This window comes from Acipenser ruthenus, chromosome 11 (genome assembly GCF_902713425.1).
Source record: "Acipenser ruthenus chromosome 11, fAciRut3.2 maternal haplotype, whole genome shotgun sequence".
NCBI classification, from domain to species: domain Eukaryota; kingdom Metazoa; phylum Chordata; class Actinopteri; order Acipenseriformes; family Acipenseridae; genus Acipenser; species Acipenser ruthenus.
Window position 1 is genome coordinate 26,255,748 of NC_081199.1, and position 12,219 is coordinate 26,267,966.

At 39.4% G+C, this 12,219-nt stretch overlaps 1 protein-coding gene and 1 long non-coding RNA gene across 5 annotated transcripts in view; one reads left to right on the forward strand and one right to left on the reverse strand.

The window, feature by feature from the left end:
• The first annotated feature begins 35 nt into the window (after positions 1-35).
• On the forward strand, positions 36-1,681 carry LOC117426477 (uncharacterized). The gene is made up of 4 exons (XR_004548121.3): positions 36-404; positions 507-556; positions 646-675; positions 1,008-1,681. It is a non-coding gene; the product is annotated as an uncharacterized LOC117426477 (long non-coding RNA).
• Positions 1,682-10,169: 8,488 nt separating this feature from the next.
• The window catches only part of LOC117426930 (hyccin 2-like), a 72,781-nt gene continuing 70,731 nt past the window's right edge, over positions 10,170-12,219 (reverse strand). For all 4 annotated transcript variants that reach the window (XM_059033521.1, XM_059033520.1, XM_034045177.3 and 1 more), the window contains one exon: positions 10,170-11,352. In XM_059033521.1, the coding sequence (XP_058889504.1) occupies positions 10,760-11,352 (593 nt within the window). In that variant the 3' untranslated portion in view covers positions 10,170-10,759. The remainder of the gene's footprint in view (positions 11,353-12,219) is intronic.

Consider the following 12,219-nt stretch of genomic DNA (forward strand, 5'->3'; position numbering starts at 1 on the left):
ATTGTTAGAGTAGGGTCTCCTGGCAGTATGGGAGTTGTAGTTGATTGTATTGTAGTATTACCGCTGCCGTGTTTTGGAAGCAGTCGTACTGCATTAAGAAGTTACTTTGTCCATTTTATAGCAGTGGTATTATTTCAGTAAACGATCATATGTAATTGTATTTTGATCATAATATTTGTATTATAATTTAGCATTTTATAAGGAAAACAGCTAATTGCAGTAAATCTTAAATACTAACTTAATACGTTCAACTCTATATAATAAATACAATTAATTATAAACAGTAAAATATAACATTTAAAAAAGCTATTGTTTTTACATATTTTAATTAGGTTTTGATATTGCATTAAATTATTCTCTCGCTGTTCCGCTTCGCTGGTCTGAATCCTATGTCCTGTGACGAGGTAAGCCGGTTGCACTATTGTTTTGCTTCCCCTGAATCTTTGTTAAATGCAGTACTCTTTTGGTGTTCAGGTTTTATTGTATTGTTTATTGGTATATTGCAGGGCGAGTCGGCGGACATACTCTGGATGTCAGTATTCCGGACTCTCCCGAGGTAATGTAAACTGTGTTTTAAATGTAATTTCTGTGTTAAACTTGTTGTGGCGTTGTGTAGCGTAACCAATTTTCTTTTATTTATTGTAGGAAGTGGGACATCCCCAGCCACTGTTTCTGGTAGTATTCTTTCCCTGTGTTTATATCTTGCACATTGCTTTTGTAATTATTTTCCCCTTCGTTTTAGTTTGTGTATATGCATGGTTTTATTTGTCTTTATAGTTTTAATAGTACCGTGAGGCGTTTAGCTAGCTTTTAGTGTGTGTGTGGCTATTGTGGCTGCTCTGCTCTACTACAGAGCATTGAACGTTCAGTCAAGTTGGGTGCTGGATTGTGTTTTCCTTTTGAATTGTGCACTATTAAGTCTGGTGTGGTGATTTGTTTTGTAGGTACACTTTAATATTTTTACTTAATTATTCACGTGTGGTTTCTTTTTGTTCATTTTATCACAGGTGGTGTTTGACTGCCTGTGACAAGAAATATAATGAATCTTGGTTGTAAATCTCCCTCCCAACCTGTGAGGGTGCGAAGCAGCGAGGACCGTGTTCTTTGGACGGGCTGGCCTGACAGTTCTTTCCCTGGATCGGAAAGTCGGTCAGTCTGGAAGAAGGCGAGACTCCGTTGCAAGAACGTATTGACCCGGAAGGTAAACCATGTAGCAGCCGCTGATTGTAAAGGCAGCTGCATTCGTTTACCAAGGGGTCATGCCTGACAGCATATAAGGGGGACGGAGAATTGTAATCGTTTTTTTTGCTTTGGTTACAAAACATAACTCAGAAGGACCCGTGCAGCATTTATGAAATATCATGAGTGTTTGTTTGTCTTGTCTATAATTGTTACTTGTGTTTTATAGACGGCTAACACATTCCGGAGCTGTCGAGGGGCCAGCATAAAACCCGGAACAGCACTGCACTATTGTCACTCATTAAACTGTATCACCCACCACGAACACTACAGCACGCACCCAGGACTGGTGACCGTGTATGTATATTGTGGGAGAGATACCTGTGTTTATTGTTTGGGACAGCAACCCGTTATTATTTAACCCTGTGCATTACGTATTGCTGGGTATCATTGTTTTGGTCACCAGACCTGGAGTATAAAAATAAAATACCCCTTTTCCATATCTCTGTCTGTGTTATTCCTGCACCTGTTCACAATCAACCACTTTGCCACACTGCCCTTCTGGGCTCTGGTGGGTGGAGCAGCCCAACATTATTTATTAATTGGATTGACATTTCTCCATCTCTCCTCTAGGTGTTGCTGGGGACAATAAGTAAACAATTATTTTTAGTGCAAGATATGGTTAAGATTGTGTTTTTGTTCTATTGCACTGCAGCAATTATTGATTTTAGTTTTGTTATTTTGTTGTCTATAAAAGATTTTGCTGAAAAGAGCACAACCAGTTTCCATTCTTTTGTCTTTTCATTTATTTGAGAGGAGCTCTATGTGGGGTACCCAAATATTGCTGGTATATAGATAAGGTTCTATTCCTCGTCAAACTATAGATGGCATAGTTTGGATAGCATCCTTGACAGTTAAGTAGAAGAGGTCGCGGTCACCACAGTCAGTTCTTTGTAATGGTATGACAATAAAATGAGAATAAACATGGCACCCTGAATAGGACAGCAAGTATCCATCCAATCCAGGCTCATCTACAAACTAGACAGGGACTGCAGAGTAAGTAACTTTTAAATGACGTCATTCCATTGAAATCATGTAATGAATTGGCATCTCAGCCCATTCAATTGAAAGGAAAGGCAAGTGCTGGATGCGGGCCTCAAACTACAGTATGTGGATCAAAGCGACCAAAGCCTTGCCATTCAACTAAAGAGAGTGTCTTATGCCGATACTAGTATTAACACATTTGCCACTAAGAGGGTATTCATTGCACTCTGTAACTGTCTATTTGTAGAGTAGCTGGGGCTACTACAGTTGAAAACTCCACGGATTTTAATAGAACAAGGAAGATTCTCCAGATAAGCTCAGTCAGACGATGGCCGGTTAGAGTCCAGACTAGTCTATTGCCGACCGTAGACGAGAGCTCCCAGGTGGCGCCGCACAATTGGCCAAAATAACTGGATATGCCAAACTGGGAGAAAATAATAATAATAAAAAAAAGGGGATTACTAAATTTTAAAAAATAAATAAAAAATCAGTTGCAAATTTAAATACATTATGTTGCCCTGCAGACTGTTCAAATGTGATTGATCCTAAATTTTGAAAAAATGCAATTAATGTATTGGGGGGGGGGGAGGTTATGCTTCAATACCGTTTCTTGTTCAATAATTCTGATGGTAAAACTCTTAAGACCTGGCACTGTGGTCCCTAAGTAATGTAGTGCCCCATACAGCTCATTCCCTCCTGCTGCTGCTGCAAATATCAGGAACAAGGATGGAGGAGACTTGTAGGCCAGCATCTGAATATATTTCTAGGGAGTGTAAACAAACTGGCAAGCCTACAAGGTAATTCTGCCATAAAACAAAAAATGTGGCCTCATAAGATGTTCATCATTCTCCCCAACTTTGATGGTGCCTTCCAGTACTTTACACAGCTCGTCTCCTCTTTGTATTACTGAATCAAATGGTCTACTCTAATTACACACTGTTGTTTTGCTCAGTCTGTTTCAAGCTCTTTTCAAAATGTCAGCTCTAGTGCACTGGGGTTTGAGAGCTGTCCTCTAAATCACTGCAGGAAAAGCACTTCATGGATCGTTATTGCTGTGTCACCTGTTTGACAGTGTGGGCAATAATCCTTACACTATCAGTGCACTAGAGCGGACAGGAGCTTTGAAACAGACTTTAAAGTTAGAAGTGTAAAAAGTGTCAGGATGTTAACAATGAAGTGACAGGTACGTTATTTAAACAGTTGTAGTAACACATGGGGACGTGTAAGCAATATTTTTGGGAACCCCGCTACTTACTATAACAGCTGTGATTGTTTAGGCAATTTTTTTTCAGGATTACAGAATTCTGTGAAACTACTGAACTATTACTGAACATTCTAGTTACCCAAACAGTACCATTAAAAAAAAAAAAAAAGACACAGTTAGTTGTCCAGAAACAGCACAATATTTATTCAACATATTATAGATAGATATTTCTCTCTCTGCGTTGCAGATTGATCTCCATTTGTTTTTTTACATCTTTATTTACAAGGATTTAAAATATTCCTTTTTTTAATTTCAGACCGATATTTACATCAATGATACGATGGTTCACATCTTTATGTCATTATGTCAACAGCTTTACTCATTGGCAAGAACAGCTATAAAGAGAATGGCTTGCATGCATGAGTCGAATGACCCCTGAATGGATACCCAGCGTCATTTAATATATTTTCACAATAAACGTTGTCGTCACAAGAAAGTCTTTGCACTAGTCCCACATACTGTACATTTAAAGCAATTCCGTGCGTCTTTGCAGGGGCAGAGATACCTTACTTCTGTGGAAAAACAATGCTTTAATGTTTTGTTGGTCATTTCTAATACTGCTACAGAAGTACAGTGCTGGAAATGAAGAGTCCCAAACAGTTTGGGAGAGTCAATCAGACAAGTCCCAGACAGAGGACTGCCTTAGTAACAGAGTGGGTGAATGATGTCTCACTATCTGTTCTTCCAGGTGTCAGATTCAAGGCTTAAAAAAAATAATTTAAAAAAAATTCAATAAAATAACATTGTCACACATCTCTGTTTTTTTTTTTTTGTGTCTTGGGTGAAGTACTTTTATCTTGCCACACCACTAAATCAGATAAAGTACTTTAGAAGCAAATTCACTTCCTGTGTTACATTTAATAAGATCCCACCTGACCACATCTAGTTTTTCCCTTTGCTGTAACACTGGAAGTAACCTTAGTGTCGTCTTCACCGGCGTTAGAATGTCAGTCAGGAAAACGAAAAGAGAAAAAACAGAGATGTGCAAGAGTGTTGTTGCTGCTAGAGGGTTGAGAAAATATTTTTCAAAGTCTTGGTTACACTCCCATAACAAACATAACAGCCAGTGATCACAGCGAGCATGTTTTTAAATAACAAAATGACACCTGATTTGTTGCATAGATTTTGGAAAAAGTCAATATAAACATTTAAATTCCTACTAAACAGTAGTGTTGGCAGATGTGAGAAGAGTTGGCCAAATAGTTGATTGTCAGTTGACAGCAGCAAATAACTACCCCCCCCCCCCCCCAATACAAGGATTCTTATCCCATGTTAGTAAATACAGTAAAGCATTCCAACGATACACCTGTAACTTGCGTACAACAAATTAACAATTTGACCAACCTATTGTTTAAAAAAAAACAAAAAAAAAAAAACTCCTCTGTAAAGTTTTGCTGATTGCCAGAAGGTGGTAGCATACATTAAAACATTAGTGAACACTGCCGACTGTTCCCCGTGTGCTGTGCATTGTTGGGAATGTCATTTTTAAATACAATTACAATTGTTTGGATATTTGTATCTGCAATCAGATGGGGAATGCTACCAAAGTCATTTCACTCTCCACCCACCCTGCCTCGACAACAAAAGGATTGGTTGAAAGTGACGGATTTATTTATCTATATTAAACACTCAACAGTGCTTCATTTTTAGAGACACAGAAACTAAAATTCAATGACGGACGTTTTGAAAAATGACACTGAAAAAGACTTAGTCAAAATGTCTGTCATTTCATTTGTGTTTCTTTTAGTATTTATAGCCTTGTTTACAAACTGTGACGCTTAGAAGATTGAATACAGGTCTTCTCCAAACAGTGACAGGCGAACAAATGACTTTGGTAACGTTCCCCCAACTGATCAGTGGAATAATGCATAAACGGGTCCAGGCAATTTCCTTGCCTACAACACAAAAATGCAACAATTCACTGTATAACAATGCAGTAACAGTAGAGAGAGTGTTCACTAACATGTAATAACATCACCATCTCTACCACCTACGGAAGAATCTCCCTAAGCAAGACTCCCTTTAGAACATCAGCTAGCAGCTGTGTAATACTGTGCTTCTGCGGTCTCAAAATCCATGCACCGCGCACGAGGATGGAGGGTTTACTTTGCCCACCCCCCTTGAAAGTTAAGTGTTGTGCTTAGTGGGAGGACTACAGGAAACAATAAAGGAATCGCACACTGTCCACATGCATTTTCATCTTTAGTTTTACAAAGGAATGTACTTAAAAATTGACTAGGCTCAGTCTGCTGACATACAATCTCAATATGGGGCCTGAAATATACACAGAAGCCTTCAGAGATAACACATACTGTGTAACACAGATATTCTCAATAACATAAATGGTTAAGAAATGCTAACCATCGATAGCATTATACCAGCTCTCTTGACTGCAAATCGTGTATAACTTCCTTATGGATCTAAACAGTTCTCTTTGAATCAAATGATCTGATTAGCTTGATCAATCACTACATAGGCATATGTAATAGACCAGCTTACACAAACCGTTTCTAATATCATATACACACTATTTATTTTGTACACACTCCATATCTGGGATTCATAACCCTAATGCCTTTGCTTTCGACCTCTATTTCTAAATTCATTCTGCAAGAACATAACCACACATTGTATATTTGCAATGTAACAGATTTCGGTATTTGAACCTCTGATTGCAATAGAACATTTGGTAAAACCCTGTGAAGACTAAATATGAGTGCCCGGGTCTGGTTGTTTTGTTCAGTCCAATTTAAAACATAAATCATTTTAACACTACAGCAACTATGGCACAAAGATTAAGACAAGAAATGAAACAATTCGTTTTTTGGAGTAATAGTGTACAATAGCAAAGGTTTTGACGGAAACAAATTTAAGTAACAAGGTTGGTGAACAGAGATGAAATGAGATAATTCGTCCACCCAACTTCAAATTTCAAGCTTAATCAAAAAACCTGAGGATAAAGAAAATGATTCAAGTAGACAAACGTTTTTTGGCTAAAGCCTTCATCGGTGTTGATGAACAACTGGCATCACCTGAGTAAGTGAATTTGAAGTCTAGAAAACGAACCCAAACTGACAAGGGGCGGGTAAGAATGTGGATATGCTGAATGTAAGGAAACGTTATTTTAAAACATTGGCTCTACATCTTATTATTTAGCAACGTCATCATGTGCTTGACAAACAACTAACAAAGAGGAGGCTGGGCACGAACCAGCAACCTGCACATTGCCAGAGAGCTTCTCAACCACAATGCAAATGAGCCGGACTCATCTGCATTCGTGGTTATAGTTTCACCATTAATTAACTCCTATGAAATCCATGCACATCTCTTCAACGTCATTCCTACTACAGCAACAATGAGAAAAAAACAACAACTACTAGTATGTATTCCAGGGGCACACCAAATCCATTTAATGCAATGTTGTACAGTACTAATTCAACTTAGATCCTGTACAATTACCTATGGATATAGACTGGAAAATAAATCACATTCTCTGGATGTCTTTTAAAGGAAATCATTGAGGATGAAATGAAAATCCTATTGTGGGTGTTTTAATAGGACATGATTTAAAGGTCTGAAAATCTTTACTGCAGCATTATCTGCAAGCAATTAAGTGGAGCAGGATGAGGGCTTGTGAAGCTACTGCAAAAGGGAGAGAATGGGTGCTGTGGACACAGCCTCTCTTGTACAGAGGAAACCTATATTGAAAAATGAAGTACATGAGCTTGTATGAAGAAACTTGGCTTGCTTGATTTTAACTCAAAACTAGAACTAGTTTAAAGTTTATTGACTGGTTTCACAGACCCCGATTAGCGCTAGCATAGCCTTGGATTACCTTACCTAGGGTAATATTAGGTATTTCCATATGAGTGCAAGGGCTATGAAACCTGCCATCTATGTTTAAAAGGGGTTCAGTAACTGCATTAAATCTCTTTACAGAAAGGAGAGTGTTGAAAACTTAATATGCTAGCCTGCCTTTCGCTGCAATTGTGCCTGATGTTGCAATGCATTCAGGTTCGTCTTACAAATATCTGTTACACTGAATAAAGTTTAAGGCGGCATTACACACAGTACATATTGCTTAAACACCTTCAAATATTAAAATAACCAATACAGTTTGAATTCCAGACATTTGTTTCATAGACCTCTATTAGCACTAATCTTGGACTACCTTAAAAGGTAGCATGAGGTAGCCCAAGATTACTGCTAATCAGTACAGATCAGCTACTACTATTGCAAGTCACATGAAGAGGCATCTAGTAATATAAATGAAAACAACCCGACAACATCTTTACTGTCTCCTGCACACTGTAAAATAAACATCACTCTACTGACAACACAATTCATTGTACATGTCAGCAAATACATTCGTGCCAAGTTTTAGAACAGCTTTCACAAATCTACCCTTCACCAAGATAAACATATAGAAGCCTATTAAAAACAAGACTGGAAAATGACTGCTGCTTTCCAACGCTTCATATCCAATCACATGATGTTGATTTTTCTTGTAATGGAAAAATTAGAGAGAATAAAGTCTGGAACGACCTTTCCAGCCTTTAGCAAACCAATTTATTTGACAAGCTCCCCGGTTTGACAGGTACAACAGATCCTTTCATACTAAAGCACCGCTTTCTAAACGACTTTCAACCTTTTGAGAAAGTTATACAGGTTTCTGCAGAGAAATAAAAAAAACAGCAAAATTCCTTTCAACCATTGCAACATGTGAACAGAATATTGAACAAAACAGAACACAGTACATTCACAATGCATTTAAAGTCGCTGTATGCCAGACTTCTAGAGATTAACATCAGCTTATTGGACTGTGGTTGCCAAAATATAGATAATCTTTTAGAAAATCAACATTAATTTGTATTGGCCTCATTTCACATATAAAATATACAGGACTCTGGGCTATACATTCATATAATTTTTACTATTGCAGAGTATTTGATAAACAATGCTAAAACCCCTTTGTCGTCAAGTAAATGAAAGTTGCTAAACAATGTTGGATGATTGCTGAAAAAAAAAAAAAAAAAAAACTTTCATGAACATGACCACCTCTGTGAAAATTATAATCTGTTTCCTTTTCTGCAGGATTTTCAGCTGAAGAGGTTTTTAATTTGCTTACAGCAGAGTGCATCCTTAATTTATTCTTTCAAACCTCAGGGGGATTACACTATGGGAACAGAACAGAACAGCGTGAGGAGGGGTGAACGATGAGACTAATTGCTGCTGAAATCTACCGATTACCCAAAGCACATACAATTTGGATGTTTACAATCGGTCACTCAATTACAGACTCCCTCACTCAATGAAACTAAATTAACCATGTCGTTGGGTCTTTTTTTCACCCTCAGTAGACCTGCTCAGATTAAGGAATTAAAAGAAAATGCCACGGTCCATTTCATATGAAACACACACATCGGCTATGATAAGGATCTACAGAACCCTTTGTACATACTCCTTACACCACTCCTTAATATCCCTCTATATACACACATAATACCTATGTATCATGTGAAGTGAACAGCCTGCTCTTGAGCAGTGAGGAATTTCACCCGTTTTTATACACAGCAGCTAAGAAGACAGCCAGCAGCACACAGTCTAAACAGTGGAGGGTCTAAATAACCTGTACCCCTGCACAACAGTGTCGTCACATTTATTACTCTATTATGGATTTTAAAAAGAGGGTCAATAAATCCCCCCTGGAGGATTAAAATGGGAGGTTGTATTTCCATCCGTCGCTGTGCTGATGCCTTGTTTTTCAGAATCCCAGTTCAATTCTGTTTCTTCCCCCATTGGAGATCATCTGAAATGCACTGCAGGGGCCAGTGTAGAGCCCCTTCTCTTTTGTCAAAGGGCGCAATGTCCAGGCAACGAAAAGGAAGTATGCTGGAGGCCACGTTCTAACAGCTGGATTAAACCAGGCATCCACAGTAACCCTTACAGTTCACATTGCCAAAGGGGACAAGCAGCGACAAGTTGAGGCACCTCACTGCTTTGAGACTTCTGAAGACACCCAGTACTGTATATTAGATACGGACATTCTTTCCACAGTCACTGTACCAGGCTGGTCCCTGCCTGTTTCTACCACACACGTCTATTGGAGAAGGCAGGTTGACTGCAGATCACATTTACGTTGTACAGCTGCTCCACTCTGCATGTCTAGTACTTGGTACTTCCAAGTTTCTAGAACTGGATCTAACGGCCAGCAGATTGAATTCCGGACCCTTTTCTTTGATTTTTCTTTTTAGATCATAAAATGAAGAATATTAAGAATAATAATAAAACAAAATCTGGCAGGTAAAATTCTATATATATATATATATATATATATATATATATATATATATATATATATATATATATATATATATATATATATATATAAAAAATTACGAAAAGAAAATAAAGATCACGCCTTTAGTGAGAAGCTAAAAAATAGTGTTTCTCTGTCTGATTTGATCCTCGTCTTGATTTTCAGATTCTCAGCACTGTCTTTGGGGATGCAGATTTACAAGACAGATTGGCCGGAAACAACATCAAAAACAACAATTAAAAAACAAACAAACAAACAAACAAACAAACGGATTGCACGTCACCCCATCGAAAAAAAAAAAACAGGAAGGCATGAGCAAGTCCGCATGAGGGCAAATACAGTGAATCACGCAATCTTCAATGGTCGTCTTATTGCTGTTTTAATACAAAATATATACTATATGAATCTCAGGATTGAATTACGGCAGACACACGACAATTACATTTTCCATAATGGGTAACAACAGTAGATTTTTTGTTTTCGTCCACAAAATATACATGGAATGAATGCACCATTTGGTCAGAAAAGTACAGCGAGGAGGAGGAGGAGAAAAGAAATCCCGTTCCCAAGTGCATTCTTGGCAGAACAAGGTTTCTGGAAACCTATTCTAGATTGGGGGGGGGGAGGGGTCACCTGGCTGCTCAGTACAGTACCTGGTTACTTTGTTGTTCTTCAGCATGATGGTGTCTCCAATAATGTTAATTTACAATGAAAGATTGCCACCCGTTTCATCATCATCATCATCAGTTCCATGATCTCAACCCTTCCCCTCCCCTTCTCTGAAACGGCAGTCCCGCACCAGATGACTGTTTGTTCAGAGTTATGCAACAGCTAAGAGCTGGTCTCTCTAGTTGACCAGATGTTGCTGCTGAGCAGTTACATCAAAAGCAGTCATCATATGCGGTTTGCTGCTTGGGGACATTGAAAGTTGTACAGGAAGGGGAAGGCGCCCACTAAACCTGCGATATGATTTGCATATTGAAGCTGGGGGAGCGGGACTGCTTGGTCAGGGGGGCCCCTGGGGACAGCAGATCCTTCCCCTCCCCAGCCCTGCCGCCCAGCCGCTCCTCCTGCAGGCTCACGGTGGAGAAGTGGTGAGCGCTGCTGGCTGTCAGGTTGGAGACAGCCTCGGGGCCTGCCCCCTCTCCCCGATTGCCGTTCATGAAGTCAAAGGACTTGCTGGAGGTGGCGCTGGCAGTCCTGACCAGGCTCTGGCTGGCCGGCAAGCTGAGGTGCTGCTTTTTCATGGGGCTCAGCTCGATGGCTTCCAAGGAGACACTGGGAGGGGAGGGGGGTTGTGGCGGCTGCCTGTGAGGGGCTGGCTGAGGCTCGGCAGAGGTGGAGTTGGAAGGGGGGGTCATCAGTGGCTCCCTCTCCCTCTCTCTAGCCACCCGCCCCGCTGCCCCCTTCTTTACGTTGCCTCTCTGGGAAGGGGTGACCGGCTTGCTCCCGCTGGGCTGGCTGCTGTTGGAGGCCCCGGATGAGAAACCCTCATCTGGGTCGTTTAGGTTGATGGAGTCCTCACCTCCACTCATGCCATCTGCATCTGCAAGGGAAAAAAGAGACAGTACTGTTAAAGGCTGCAAGGGGAAGATGCCGGTCTATCCCAGTGCTAATGACTTGGACTCTTCTTGAAAATAACCAGAACCAAACGAATTCAACAAGATGTCTTTCATTTTGCAACATGCTTACATCCGAGCAATATAACCCTATAGGTTTTGTTTTTCTGTACATTTCTATATGGCCCATTTAAAACGTAGCATTATCCTGGTAACTGTTTTGTATTTGCAAGCCCCAGCTTCGCTACTAAGATGCTCCCACCCCATATGAAAGCAGGTATGAATGGGTAGTTTGTATGTAAGATCTTAAACTAGACTACAGACACATCCATTCCCAAATGTGCTTGTGTGGTCTGCAGCCAATTCATGAATTAGTGGACTACAACATTTCAAGGCACTGGATAAGGTATTTTTTCAGGATTTTAAATTATGTCACAAAGTGAAAGTCAGATGCAAAATCCAATCTCTGTGGCCACACTGTAAAATAATTACTTAAGCAAATTGGAGACCATTACCGCCTGGTCGTTGACTGGGTGTGGACGTTACATTTACGATCTGTATAATTATTTAATTTATCTTCTTCAATATTAAAAGGAACTTTTTTAACGGAGCTGGATCCATCTATGATATATAAAAGCTATGGATATTGTAAGCTGGGATACCTTTCTTACTAACTTAGGTGTCTCTAGGGGGGGTGTTAAGCATTACTTAAATGCAAGATATGGGGAATTCAAAACACTTAATATAGACATCTCTCTTTTTATTAGCCACCGTTCCAATACTTTCTGAATTTTAGAATAGAAATGTCTAGGATACCCTTAGAGAACTTTTTAGATCACAAAATATATGCTTGA